Genomic DNA, 13,939 nt, shown 5'->3' with positions numbered 1-13,939 from the left:
CCGGGGGGCGGGGTGGGCGGCCCCTGGGCCCCTGGGCCCCGGGGAGCTGAGGGGCCGGGGAGACTGTCGTCTGAGGTTCACGCCAGAAACTTTGAGGGCACAGGGGATGCCGCGGGCATTGGCACGGGACCACAGGGTGCGCACCAAGACCGCCCTGCGCCCGAGAGTGGGGACCTTGAGTGTCCCCTCCCTGCCCCAAGGCCATCTGCTGCCGGGGCCCCCAAGTCCCTGCCATGAGAACCTCCGTCTCTGTCCCCAGCACTGGAACTCAGCATGCCTGGGTTCTCCCAGTTGTAAATTCGGGGAGAACCCGGCCGTTCTGGGTGCGGTCGGTGGCACAGAGCACGTGCGCAGTGCCGAGCGGCCACCACCTCTGTCCACTGCCCAAAGCGGCGCCCGGGACCGTTAGCAGCCACTGCCCACGCCTGCCCCGGGGCCCGGGCCCCACCAGTCCACCCTCTGTCTCCGTGGACCTGCCCGTCCTGGACGTGTCCTGGACACGGGGTCACACAGCACATGGCTGTTCGAGTCGGCTTCTCTCCCGAGCGCCGTGTTTCTGAGGCCCCTCGCGGTCGGTGTGGGGGGTGTCGGGGCTTCGTCCCTGTTCGTGGCTGCGTGCCGCCCCGCCGCGTGGACGGGCTGCAGGGCGTCCCCTCACTCACCTGCGGTGGTCACTGGGGCTCCTTCCGCCCTTCAGCTGCCGTGAAGTCCGTCTGTGAGCCTCCCGGGCACGTGGGCCCCTTCGAGGCCCGTCTCCGATTCTTTGGGGTAGACGTCTAAACGCGAAATTGCGGGCCACGCAGTAATTCTGCGTCTGGCTCTTTGAGGGACCTCCAAACCCCTCCCACCCAGCTCGGTACACCCCTGGGGCCTTCCCACCGGCCCTGGGCGGGGGTCCACTTCCTCCACACGCCGGGCGGCACCTCCTGTCCGTGGTACTGACCTCGGCCCTCACGGATTCCTTTCTGCTAAGACCTGTCCTCGGTGAGGCCGTCCCCCCAGGTCCCCTGCCTGCATCCCCGCCCAGGCCCCCCTCTGTGCCTCCCCGGCCAGGCCTGCGAGACCACCCAGCTGGAGTTCATGGCTGAGCAGTGCTCCCAGACGGACCGGGACCCTCTGCACCTGTCCCCAGGCAACGCCTCCTTCTACCGCTGGGGCCCTGCCGTGCGGCACAGCCAAGGTGGGGCCCAGGGCTGCAGAGGGGGGTGCACCGTGCCCTGCAGGGTCTTCGTCCTGCCTACACCCTGCCACCCCTGCATCTGGGCCCCTTGTCCCCCTGCCTTCCCAGGGGACACCCTGTGCAGACACATGTGCCGGGCCATTGGCGAGAGCTTCATGGTGAGGCGTGGGGACAGCTTCCTGGATGGGACCCGGTGTGTGCCCAGCGGCCCTCCGCAGGACGGGACCCTGAGCCTCTGTGTGAGGGGCCGCTGCAGGGTAGGCACCGGCCAGCAGAGGGCGCCTTTCCCGTGCCTGCGGCCCCAGGCGGGTCCCAGCAAAGCCAAGACGCACAGGGGCCCCCCGCTAGGGTGAGGGGTGTGGGCGCGGGCCCTATGGAGTTCCCACAGGGTGACGCTGGGACGCAGGGCTGCACGGGGTCAGCGCGCTGTGACTCAGAGCAAGTCACGGCTTCCTGCGTGGGCGGCAGGGGCTCCAAAAGCGGCCCTGTTTGTCATGCGACTAAGCGCTCAGCCGAGCGGGCGTCGTGGGCCGGCCCCCCAGTGACCCGGGCCGGCTCCCCTGCCACTCCCCTTCGCACAGAAGTTCGGCTGTGACGGCCGGATGGACTCGCAGCAGGTGCCGGACGTGTGCCAGGTGTGTGGGGGCGACAATAGCACCTGCAGCGCGCAGCGCGGCTCCTTCACGGCGGGAAGGGCCAGAGGTAGGGGTGCCGCCTGACCCCCCCCCCCACCCGAGGCCGGGGCTGCCGGGGCGCCAGCTGCTGGGGCTAGGGCTGGGGGTGGGGCTGGGGGTGGGGGGATCCCCACGCTGGCTCAGCCCCGGCCCCTCCCAGCGGACCTCAGCCTCCGCCCTCCACCTTGCTGGCCTCCGCGCGTGGCTCAGGGGCCGGGGGCGCCCTGCCGTGGGGCCTGTGGTGCAACCATGAAGGCTGCGGGCCTTGGCGGCTGCGATGCAGACGAGACGCAGACGCCGGGCCGCCGGCCACCGCCGGCCGGCCTCTCCTCGCCTGCCCCAGTAGTCCCATCAGGAGGGATGTTGTACCTGGAACATCTTCGACCTTGATCTCTTTGTAAAAGAGGTCAGGTCAGCTGCAACGTCAGTGCTTGGAGGGTCAGCGGAGGACTTGAGTCCCGCCTCCGTCTGGCAGGCTCCAGGCTGGGCCCTGAACTTCGGGCCTGGCCCCGCCCCCTAGCCAGAGCCACGCCCCCACGCTGGCCCTCCAGCCTGGCCTTGCTTGCCCCCTGCGCTGGGGGCTCCCTACCGCCTGAGGGGGCGGCCCCATCGCATTGGAGGGTTCAGTGTCGAAGCCCTTTCTGTGCCCCTGGAATCTTCTCCCCGGGCAGTGACACGGGTGACTGACACCGCCCACCCTCCTCTGCTTCCCCCCAGAGTACGTCACGTTCCTGACGCTGACCCCCAACCTGACCAGCGTGTACGTCGCCAACCACAGGCCGCTCTTCACGCACCTGGGTGAGCCGGCCAGGGGGCGCCCACGCACCGGGTTAGCCCCACCTCGGAGGCCGAGAGCGCGGTCCCCGCGACGCCCTCGCTCCCGACGCCGACTTCAAGTTCGGGGGTCCCCCGACCACCGTCGCGTTGGATGGCTGAGGGCTCCCAGGACTGGGGGACGTCCCGCCGCTGGTTGCGGCGGGTGACCGGAAGGAAACAATAAAACCAGCCTGGGCGGGGGGGGGGAGCCGCCGGGGCAGGGGCCGGGAGGGGTCTGCGTGGCACCGAAGCGTGACACCGTGCGTGGAGTGTCGCCAACCCGGGAGCTCAGCCAGGCAGTGTCCAGTGTCCGCTGGGGCCTGCTTGGCTGATTGGCTGCTCACGTGGATAATCTCAGCCTGCAGGGTGGCAGATGCCCGAAGCCCACCGGGTCACGTGCTGGTCTTTCCGGTGGGGCCAGACCCCTCCTTAAACAGAGACGCTCCTCGCGGCTGCCCAGGACACGGGCCGGCCCTGTCTCTGGGCCAGGCCGACTCCTTGACCCATCCCTGCAGCCGAGGGGCTTTGTCTCCAGGGGACGCCCGCGCCTGACCTTTGAGTCCGGGGTGGGGGTGCCGGTCTGGGGCGCTTGAGCCCCCGCACCTGCCCATGGAGACAGTGTGAGCGTGCTTGGGGGGGGGGGCAGGCCCGCGGTGCCCCCCCCAGCCTGGGAGAAGGCAGAGTCCCTGCCCGTGAGGGAGCCTTCTTCGGTCAAGTGCTGGCTGCGTCTTGGAGCGTGGGCCCGCAGACCACCCGGCCTGGACACCAGCACAGCCCGCTCCCGGGGGTGGGGCACCATCGAGGACAGGGCGGCGTGGCTGTGGGGTTGGACCACTCCTTAAACTGGGACCTCCCCCGGAAAGGGTGGGCGCCCCCCCCATGCTGACGGCCTCGTCCCCGCCCCCCCCCCCCAGCGGTGAGGGTCCGAGGGCGCTACGTCGTGGCCGGGAACTCAAGCATGTCTCCCAGCACCATGTTCCCCTCCCCCCTGGAGGACAGCCCCATCGAGTACAAGGTGACTCTCTCCGAGGACCGGCTGCCCCGCCTGGAGGAGATCCGCATCCGGGGGCCCACGCGGGAGCACGTGGAGATCCAGGTGACCGGCGGCGCGCGCACCCAGCCACTCGCCCGCGGACCGGGGTGCCGCCTGCACCTAGCCGGCATTTTAAGGCTATCTGTCCCCACCCGCCGGGAGCTGCTGGGGGCTGGGACGGTGTCCAGTTCGCCGTGCTGCCCCCGGAACCTGGTGTACGTGGTCCCCTCATCCACGGCTCCCTGAGCAGAAGCACGTGGGCGTGGAGGAGTGAAAGGTCCCAGGCTGGGGGGGTGGGCGGGGCGCCAGGCAGCCGCCAGGCAGCCGCCGGCCCCGCCCCGAGCCCGTGTCCCTCCGCGCAGGTTTACCGGCGCTACGGCGACCAGTACGGCGACCTCAGCCGCCCGGACCTGTCCTTCACCTACTTCCGGCCTAAGCTGCAGCCGGCCTGGGCGTGGGCCGCCGTGCGGGGGTCCTGCTCGGTGAGCTGCGGGGCAGGTGAGGCCCGGCGCGGGGCGCGCCCGCAGCCTGGTGTGCCCCCTGTGTGGAGGCGGCCTAGCCTCCCTCTCCCTTCCCAGGGCAGCGATGGGTGACCTACGGCTGCCGGGACCAGGCCGGGGGCCCGTGGGTGGAAGCCGCCCTGTGCGGAGGGAGCCGGCGGCCGGCGGCCTGGCAGGAGTCCTGCAGCCCCGGGCCCTGCCCTCCGAGGTGAGTGCTGCGTGCGTCGGCTCCGTCAGTGTCCCCTGCCTTACCGGCGAGGACACCGAGACACGGATGGCAGCGACCCACACCTGATGTGCTTTGTCCGCGAGCGCACGCGCCCTCTCTGAGCCCAGGGGTCACCGTAGTGGAGGAGACCACCCTGCTGGGAGGGGGAATTTGGGGTCACGACGGAATGCGCCTGGCCACCGCCACCCTGCGCAGGCGCGCTTGGCAGGGGCGGAGCGTTCAGGACGAGGCTGCCCTACTGTGCGCGGGGCTGGGGCAGCCGCCCGCCTGCCTGCCCTTGTACACAGACCTCCTCAGACTCAGCTGCAGCTGGGGGCGCCGGAGAGCTGAGGGCTGGGCGGGCTGTCCATACGTTGTGTCCAGGTACCCCCAGCCCAGACCAGGGAAGTGAGTCAGCCGGACGGGTGTGCCTGCCTCCCGCCCTGGCCCCTGAGCCGGCCTGGGGACCTGGTTGGGGGCCGATGTTCCGTCCCTGCCTCCCGCAGCTGGGCAGCGGGAGACCACTTCGGCCACGCAGGCGCTGTCCCGGAAGCCAGCGGTGGTGGGAACCTGCAGCCCCCAGCGCTGCGCCCCCAGGCGGGCACAGAGTGGAGTGGGCGGTGGGCTCTCCCTGGCCGGGCTGGCGCCTGCACGGAGCCCCACCCCTCCCGCAGGGTCCCTTTCCCGAGGCCCCCAGCCTGGCGCCACCATCCCGCCCGGTGCCAGGCGGTGCGCGCCCAGACTACGGAGTGCGGGCGTCAGAACTGCCTGTCGTCCAGGAGACCCTGCACGGGCCCCTCCTGTCTCTGCGCCTCCGGGTCCCTGCTCAGGGAGAGGCTGCAAGGACCAAGGGGAGCCACGAGTTAACGCAGCCGACGCCACTTGATCGTCCCCGCTGTCACTTCCGTGGGGCCTCTCGGCCCCTCCGGGTCCGAGCTGACAGTGGCCCGTTGTTCTGATTTGCTGCTGGTTGGGTGGGTGACCGGGGCAAGGGCCCTCCCTCTCGGGGCCCCAGTTCTGTCACCTGTGCCCTGGGCAGGTCACAGGGGTTGGCCTCGGCCACTGGCGGCCCCCACGGGGCTCTGGGGTCCTCTCCCCTCTCGAGTCCGCGCCGAGTGCTGGCCCTGCCCGGAATCCCCCCGACACAGCAGCCCAGGCGGCCTGTGGCTCCCAGGGCGGGCACGCATGTGGAACTACTTCTGGGCCAGTCCGTTCGCATCTGGCGCCTGCTTCTGAGCACCTGCTGGGCGTCGGGGGAGCCCCGTGACGACCGGGCCGCAGGGAGAGGCCCTGGGCTTGCTCCTTCGTGGGGCCCCTCTCCGGGGTGCGGGCAGCAGGCTCCCCTGCCCCTGCGGCCGGGCCTCACCAAGAGCCCGACGGCAGAGGCAGGGCCTGACGGCTGTCCTCCGCCTGCAGGGGGGCGGTGTCCGGCGCGGGCTCGCCCGCTGGTGGAGCGGACCCGGCCGTGCAGAACGAGACGCGTGTGCAGGGGGCAGGGGGCCTGGAGGCGGCGGCGGCAACTGCTGGGCCCTGCTCCCCGGACGAGAAGTCAGCTGCCCCTGAGCCCTGTGCCGGGGCGTCACGTCCTCCGGGCCGGGGCCACGTGAGTGTCCTGGGCAAGGGGGTGGCTGGGGCACCCGAGTCCTTGACCGGTCCAGAGAATGGGGAGCCCTGGGCCCTGGCCAGAGCAGATGACCCTTCTGCAGGGCTGCTGTCTGCCAGGCCCCATGTTCCAGGACAAATTTGAGCTTAGGACCCCTGGGAAGTGCCCTCCTGCCAGCAGGCCAGGCTTCGAGGCCCCCACCCTGTGAAATGCCGCTGGGCCCCAGCCGCGCAGCAGAGCGCTGCCAGGTCCTGCCTGGTGCCCGGGGGCTCCGGGCCGGGTGCTGGTGCTTTCAGACAAAGGCCCAGCCAGCCCTGTCCCCCGGAGGCTGCTGGGGACTGCTGGCCACGTGAGTGGACCAGTCCAGCTCCTGAGGTCCCACTTACAGCCCTGCCCCAGAGACCACGCAGTGCTGCTGCAGGGGCAGAGGGGGGCGTGCGGGGAGGGCACCCACGGCGGGGGTGGGGTGGGGGTGGAGCCAGTCTCCCTGGAGAGGATCGGCCAGGAAAGGCGGGCCCCGGGGTGCTGGTGACCACTGGTCTCTCCTGAAGAGAGAGGGAAGGGTGGGGGTGGAGGGGCCGGGAGGCGGGACACCTAGACCCACGACTTGTTGCCCCCTGCAGCGGGACCCCCAGCCTCCGGGGCAGGAGGCTGCGTCCCCACCGGGCAGTGCCGGGCCGGGGGCTCCGGCTGCACACTCGTGGACGCCGCTGGCGGGGCCCTGCTCCGTGTCCTGCGGGAGAGGTGAGGCCCGTCCGCCCGCTCTCGCCTGCCTGCGTCATGCTCGTCCTGCGAAGCGTGTTGGGGGGCATGTCCGGACGGTGCCGACCTCACGGGGCGTGACTCAGCACACGAGGGGGGAGGGGCGGAGCCCAGGTGGCCACGGGAGGCCTTCGGTGACTGGCCCACAGACGGGAGGAGATGAGGACGCCGGGCGGCCCTGGCACCCAGAGCGCACCCGTCTCTTCGGGTCCGGAAACGCTGCAAGAGACGGGCCCCAAACCGCGCCCGGTTTTGGGGGCCAGGCCAGAGGAGCCCGAGGATCAGAGGGGCGGCCGCGCTCTCTCGGGCCCTACCTGCTTGCGGGGAAAACCTCGGCATGTTCAGCATCGGGACCGGATCTCCTTCGAGGAAACTCCTAAAACCATGTTCATGAGAAACGCGGTCAGAGGTGTTCGTATAGCAGTTCCTCTTTTCGATTGTATTCTATTGTTCATCCTCCCGCGGGTGTCCTGATGTTCCCCTCTCCCCCCAGCACCCCTACTCCCTCGGGCCATCGCCCCGCCCTTGTTCGTGTCCGTGGGTCCCACGTGCACGTTCTGTGGCTGCTCCAGTTCCTGTGCTGGACTTTGTGTCTCCCCTCTTTGCATCCACCTTGTCTGGGACTCTCTGTGCTTCCTGGGCTTGCATGTCTGTTTCCTTCACCGAATGAGGGGCGTTTTCTTTCATTATTTTTTGAGATAGATTTCCAGTTTCTTGCTCTTTCTCTTCTGCTTCTGGTACCCCTATGAAGTGAATGCTGGAATGATTGAACTTGTCCCAGAGGCTGCTGACACTCTCCTCATTTTTCTGGGTTCTTTTTTCTTCTTGTTGTTCTTCTGGGTTGTTTTTTGTTTCTTATGTTCCAAATCCTTGATTTGAGTCTCAGTTTCATCCACTCCACTGCTGTTTCCCTATAAACTGTTCTGTATTTCAGTTAGTGTGTCCTTCATTTCTGACCGGGTCTTTTTTATGCTGCTGAGGTCCTCACTGAGTTCCTGGAGCATCCTGATCACCAGTGTTTTGAACTCTGCATCGGATAGGTTGCTTATCTCCATTTTGTTTGATTCTCTTTCTGGAGATTTGATCTGTTCTTTCATTTGGGCCATGTTTCTTTGTCTCCTTGTTTTGGCAGCCTCCCTGTGTTTGTTTCTGTGTATTAGGTAGAGCTGCTGTGACTCCCTGTCTTGGTGGTGTGGTCTGATGCAGTGGGTGTCCTGTGGGGTCCAGTGGCACAGCCTCCCTGTCACCCAAGCTGGGTCCTCGAGGTGCACCCTTCATGTGGGCTGAGTACACCCTCCTCCTGCAGTGGAGCCTTGGTTGCTGTTGGCAGGTCCGTGGGAGGGATTGACCCAGGCCAGTCAGCTGCAAGGACTGGCTGTGACTACTGACCACAACCTCTGCCCTCTGGGGAGGAAGAGCTGTGCAGGGTTAGGGTGGTGGTGCTCCAATGTGGTCTGTAGCTGTCCACTGGGTGCGCTGGCCCTGGGGTGTTGTGGGTGGCACAGGCCAAGGTCAGCCCCCACCTGTGCTTTTCCTGGGGCCCCCTGCCTGAGCTGCAGAGCCATCTGAGAAGGCTGCTCCTTGTGCTGGGCTTGGAGATTCCCAGGGAATCCAAGCTGTGAATCTAGTCTGGCTGCTGCCATGCTGGGCCCGGGGCTCAGTGAGGCCGGCTGTGCTCGTTTGAGAGGATTTAGGAAGTTGTGCATCAAGAGCCAAGACCCGCCATTCATACGGAAAAGCAGCTTGGGTGGGCCCTGATGTTGAGTCTCTGGGGGTCTCCAAGGGGAGTCGCACAGTGTCAGCCAGGTTGTTGGAGACTCGCCCAAGGCACTCATCCGCCAGCTCCGTGTGGGGAGGGCCCAGGAAAGGGACAGTGGCCTCTGCTTGCTTTCATGCCAGACACCTCAGCCCCCGCCCCCCGCACGCGCCTGGTGCCTTCCCTCTGGTGCCTTCCCCCGGTGCTGGAGCTCAGGGAGTGAGTCTGAGTAGGTGAGTCCGTGTGTGGGTTCTTGAAGAGGAACTGCTTGGGGCTCCAGCAGCCTCCTCCACTGACTCAATCCCTGCTGGTTTTTGCAGCCAGAAGTTGTGGGGACTTCTCTTCCTGGCCCTGGAACCCAGGGCTGGGACTCCTCGTTCCTGAGATGTCTGTCCTGAATTTGTATCCACCACACCTGGGTGTGGGGCCAGCCCATTTTGCATCTGTGCCCCTCCTACCCGTCTGGATGGACGTGGTTTCTCTAATCCCTTAGTATCAGACTTCCATTTAACTTGGTATCTGACCACTCTGAGTGATGGTGGTTCTATGTTTTAGTTGTAATTTTTTTAACATTTCATTTGTTTATACTTTTAGGCAGAGAGGAAGGGGAGGAGAAAGAAAGGGAGAGAAACATCAGTGTGTGGTTGCCTCTAGCGTGCCCCACACAGGGCCCCCCGCCCTGTGCCCTGACTGGGAGTTGGACAGGTGACCCTTTAGTCCACGGCTGGCGCTCAGTCCACAGAGCCACACCAGCCGGGGCTGTTTCCGTTGTGATTTGACGTGGTTTGGCTGAGAGGCGAGCGTGTCTGCCCCTGCCGCCGTCCTGACCGGAAGCAGCCCCGCATGCTCTCAGCACCTCTCCCCAAACAGCAGCGACCCCCACGGGCCCAGCACCTGCTGCGTGTCTCCCGGGCCCTTCGTTCCTGCCCTTCACACATGTGTGTGCACAGCCCTGCCCGTGCGGCACCAGCACGTGAACAACCCTGAGGCTCAGAGAGGTTCTGTCCTTTGTCCGAGGTCGCCCAGCTGGGCAGAGGCAGAGGCAGGACTCATGCTGTCCAAGGGAGCTCTTCAGGGAGCCTGTGCTCCCACCTGACCCGCCTCTCTCCCCGCAGGCCGGATGGAGCTGCGTTTTGTGTGCGTGGACTCGGCCCTCAGGACCCCTGTCCCGGAGGAGCTGTGTGGCCCGGCGAGGCAGCCGGGGGGCCGGTGGGAGGTCTGCCAGGCCGCCCCGTGCCCGGCGCGGTGAGTGGGGGCGCTGACGGTGCAGGCGGCAGCAGCCTGGGTCCCCCGGGCCTGAGGGCGTCTTACCCCGGGGGCGCGGCCTCCGGTGGAGCGCCAGCCTTTCCTCCTGCAGGTGGGAGGCCCGAGTCTTGGGGCCGTGGCCAGTGACCTGCGACCTGTGGGGGGGGCAGGTGCTGCTGGCTGGGCGCCGTGTGAGGCTGGATCGCAGGGGCCCGGCCCCCTGCCTCTCTCCCAGGGCTGGCCATGCCCCAGCCCAGCCCCCTCGGGGGCTGCAGCCCTGAGCCCTGCCCCAGCAGGTGGGAATCTTTCAAAGGAGACAGGCGGTCAGGCGGTCCTGGGGGGCTTCACAGGCGCTGGATGCGGGATGCTGGGGGCGCACACGGTTGGGGGTTCATTCTGTGATCACCTGCTCTTCACTGAGCACCCCCTAATGCTGGTGCCATCCAAGGCAGGGGTCACAGCTGTGAACCGGTCAGACAGGCACCCCGGCCCCTGCGGCAGACGCTGGGGCGCGGGGAGATGGCTGACCGGTAACGCAGATGGGAGGCACCTGGTGCAGCGTGGCAAAGGGCTTCCCAGCGAAAACAGACGTCTCAGCGGGACCCCGGGGTGCCCCGCCCGCCCCCACTGCCCTTTGGGCACGTCCGTTTCCTGCCCCCACCTTCCCCTTCTGTGCGGGGGGGGGGGTTCTTCTGCGCGCTCTCTGCCCCCGCAAAGCCCCTTGGTGGCGATGTAAGGGTGGCCCCCCGAGAGAGAGCCCCTCCGGGCCCTTCCTGGTGTGGGGAGACGGGGGCGCCCTGGCCTCCCTGGGCCCTGCCCTGACCCTGGGCCGCGGCAGGTGGCGGTCCAAGCTGGCGGCCTGCAGCGTGAGCTGTGGCGGGGGGCTCGTGCGGAGGATCCTGTACTGTGCCCGGGCCCGCGGGGAGGACGAGGACGAGGAGATCCTGCCGGACACCCAGTGCCAGGGGCTGCCTCAGCCCGAGCGGCAGGAGGCCTGCCGCCCGGAGCCCTGCCCGCCCAGGTCAGCAGCCCTGGGCCTGCCAGCGGGTGGCCTGAGCTCCCGCTGTGTGCAGACGCCAGGCCGGTGCCATGGGGACGGGACAGCCGATGGCACGGGAGACCGTTCTGAGGACACGGGACCCCCTGGCAGGCCGTGCTGGGTGCCGGGGGGGTGGCAGGGGGGGAGTGGATGCCACCCAGCAAAGCACAGGCTGTGCCTGGGCCCCACGGTGGGGGCGGGGGACGCGCGGTGCGGGGAGGAGGCCGCAGTGGGCAGGGCCTGTGGGCGGGCCCAGCGGGGCCCCAGCGTGAGCCACGCCCCCTACACGGGACAGGATGGCGCCAAGCCTGTGGGGCGCAGGGACCAGGCTTGCGAGCAGACGCTCGCTGCCTTGTTCACAGTTGCGGGTTTTCCTCGCGGTGCTTCTGCGTTTTTTAACAGTGGGGCGCTTTTCCATCTCGTCCCCAAACGCCCGGGAAAGACGCTAACACACCTGGGTGCGCCGCCCCAGGCCTCACGGCTGTCACCCCAGCGCCCTGTGCCCCTGCCCCCGCTCTTGTTTTTGGAGAAGCGCGGCCGACAGATAAGACCGAGTCTGGGTGTTCACCCCTGAACCTGCCTGCGGTTCATTTGGGGCGCGTCCCAAAGTCGGGAGCAAACTCCTTTTTCCCAAATCGCGATCAGCAGCGTTCGTTGGCCCTTCCCTCGTGGTTCTTCTGTGCGCCCCTCGGTTCTGTGTGTGCGGGCCCCGTGCAGGGCTTTCTGGAACGTTCCGCCGGCTCCGCCTCCCCGACTCCCCTCCCCGGGTGGAGTTATCTCAAACAGGCGGCAATAGGACCCACTGCCCCCCCACCCCACCCCCCAGCATCTGTCTGTTTCGCTGCTGGTACGGCCGTCCCCTGGCCCGCTGCCCCTTTCTTTCCCCGTCGCGTGTGGAGGCGGCCTGGGGCTTGTGGGAATTTCACACGCGTCAAGTCTGGCTGCCCCGTGGAGGCCGCTGTAGCCACTCCGGCTCCATCTGGCCCCTCGATGTTCTGGAACGTTCCGGGGACGCCTGGCTCAGCGCTGTCCCTTCCCCCAGACCCAGCTCGCCTCACCCGGCAGGCGGTGGGGCCCTGCGCTGGCACGCGCACCCCGCCCACGCCTCCGGGTTCTGCTTAGTCTCCCTCCGCGGTCTGGGCGGCCGCCTGGAGTTCCTTCCCGTTCATGGCCTCCCTCCCGTGGGTGGCAGTGGTCTTCCCAGGAGGGGAGGCTCTGCTCCCGGGGACGCGGGGCACTGTCTGCGGACGTTTCAATCGGTTGTCACCAGTGGGGCGGGGGATGCCACCAGCATCGAGTGGGTGGGGGCTGGGCGGCTGCCATGCAGCCGCGCTGCGCACACGGCCCCCACAGCAGAGAGCCATCGGCCCCGAACCTGCGTGGGGCCGAGGGGGAGGAGGATACGGGCTCCCAGGGGGCTCTGGTCAGGCTCTCTGGGGTCTTCTTTTCCTGCAGGTGGAAAGTCGCGTCCCTCGGCCCCTGCTCAGCCAGCTGTGGCCTCGGCACCGCCACGCGCTCCGTGGCCTGCGTGCAGCTGGATCAAGGCCACGACGTGGAGGTGGACGGGGCGGCCTGCGCGGCTCTGGTGCGGCCGCGGGCCAGCATCCCCTGCGTGGTTGCCGACTGCACGCACCAGTGGCACGTCAGCACCTGGACGCAGGTGGGCACTGCCGCCGGGGCTGAGGGTCCTCGCTCACGGGGCCCCAGGGGGGGGCTTTGAGCCAGGGTGACCCCCTGAAAGGAGACGGAGAGCCCGGTTTGTTGGGGAGGGGACAGTCGGACCACCCAGAGGCAGAAAACGGCGGGACCCGAAGGTGTGGAGGCGGCTGGGCCTTGGGGGCACCGAGGTCTGGAGGGATGGGAAGGTGAAGGGTGCACAGCCCGGTTCCAGCCGGACAAGCAGGTGCCGCCCCAGCCCCGTGCCTCTCGAGGTGCCGGGAAGACAGCGGTGGACAGAGCCGGGTCCTCCCCGGAGGCTGGCTCCTGGGGCAGGGACGAGGCAGAGTCCACGGTCACCCCCGCCTCGGTCAGAAGGTGGTGGGAGGTGAGGGCTCGGACGAGGGTGGTGCAGGGCAGGAGGGCAGGGTGGATGGGCCGCCGGGACTGACCAATGAGGGGGGAGGCCGTGGTGCCGGCTGCCTGCTCGGGGGTTGGGGTTTGGAGAGGCAGAGGCTCCAGCGTGGCAGGCGGGGACCTGACCCTGAATGCCCGCGCCTCCTCCCTGCGCGACCCTTGCGAGGCAGCCTCTCTGAGCCTCAGTCTCATCTGTGGAGTGGGGGCGGGTGCCTGCCTCCAGTGCTGTGCGGAGATGGTGTCCGGCCACGCGTGCCCCGCGGTCACCTGTCCTTGCCACAGGCAGTAAGGGACAGCCCAACGGTTCCACCTTTTCCTGGCAGTGCTCCGTCTCCTGTGGGCACGGCATCCAGCACCGGCGGGTCACCTGCCTGGGACCTGGGGCCCAGGGGCCCGTGCCAGCCGACCTCTGCCGGCACCTGCCCACGCCAGCGGCGGTGCGGGGCTGCCGGGCCGGGCCCTGCGCAGAGCAGGAGACGCCCAGCCTGGCACCCCGAGAGGAAGCCACTGCTCTGGAGCAGAGCACGGCTGGCCCTGCTGCCGCCCCCCCGGAGTGGCCGCAGCCCTGGGGGCGCCTCCTCGCCCCAGCTGCCCGGACCCGGGGGTCCCAGCGGGGGCCCCAGGAAAGCCCCATTGAGTCCAGTAGGTTCCTTCCTGTCCAGGGGGCTGGCCGGCTGCAGGGGGGGTGGTATCAGGGGCACCTGCACCGGGGACACTGGGACGGGTTCCTTGTGGGGCTGCACGGGGGCTGTCCTGTGGCCACAGCGTGTGGGTCGCTGGGCTGTGAGCAGCTGGGCTGCAGGGGTGGGGTCGGCGGGCCAGGCCCACGGCTGGCCCCTTTCCTCTCTGGCCAAAGTCAAGCTCGCTTTTGTCATCATCAGGGGAGGTAACCGGAGGTTTCAGAGTAAGACCCCGGCCCGTGACCCCAAACCAGGCACCCCGTTACACACAGCCTCCCTTGCTGGGGTGCCCAGAAACGGCTCTGTACCCCGGATGGTGGCATCCCACCCATGCGGCCCCCACCCCTGACCTGAGCAGGCTTCCAGCTCA

At 68.3% G+C, this 13,939-nt stretch overlaps 1 protein-coding gene across 2 annotated transcripts in view; it reads left to right on the top strand.

The window, feature by feature from the left end:
* The window catches only part of ADAMTS13 (ADAM metallopeptidase with thrombospondin type 1 motif 13), a 29,533-nt gene that overhangs the window by 12,250 nt on the left and 3,344 nt on the right, over positions 1-13,939 (top strand). The window contains exons 12-24 of one of the 2 annotated variants that reach the window (XM_045846055.1): positions 1,054-1,180; positions 1,289-1,437; positions 1,762-1,882; positions 2,572-2,652; positions 3,585-3,766; positions 4,066-4,201; positions 4,282-4,411; positions 5,828-6,014; positions 6,638-6,758; positions 9,648-9,777; positions 10,616-10,798; positions 12,272-12,476; positions 13,213-13,531. In XM_045846055.1, coding sequence (XP_045702011.1) covers positions 1,054-1,180; positions 1,289-1,437; positions 1,762-1,882; positions 2,572-2,652; positions 3,585-3,766; positions 4,066-4,201; positions 4,282-4,411; positions 5,828-6,014; positions 6,638-6,758; positions 9,648-9,777; positions 10,616-10,798; positions 12,272-12,476; positions 13,213-13,531 — 2,071 coding nt within the window. The remainder of the gene's footprint in view (positions 1-1,053; positions 1,181-1,288; positions 1,438-1,761; positions 1,883-2,571; positions 2,653-3,584; positions 3,767-4,065; positions 4,202-4,281; positions 4,412-5,827; positions 6,015-6,637; positions 6,759-9,647; positions 9,778-10,615; positions 10,799-12,271; positions 12,477-13,212; positions 13,532-13,939) is intronic. The other variant, XM_045846056.1, reaches the window with a different exon arrangement.

This window comes from Phyllostomus hastatus, unplaced genomic scaffold, assembly GCF_019186645.2.
Source record: "Phyllostomus hastatus isolate PE091 unplaced genomic scaffold, TTU_PhHast_1.1 phas_contig_495, whole genome shotgun sequence".
NCBI classification, from domain to species: domain Eukaryota; kingdom Metazoa; phylum Chordata; class Mammalia; order Chiroptera; family Phyllostomidae; genus Phyllostomus; species Phyllostomus hastatus.
Note: the sequence above shows the minus strand (reverse complement) of the source record. Positions and strands in the feature narration are given on the sequence as shown.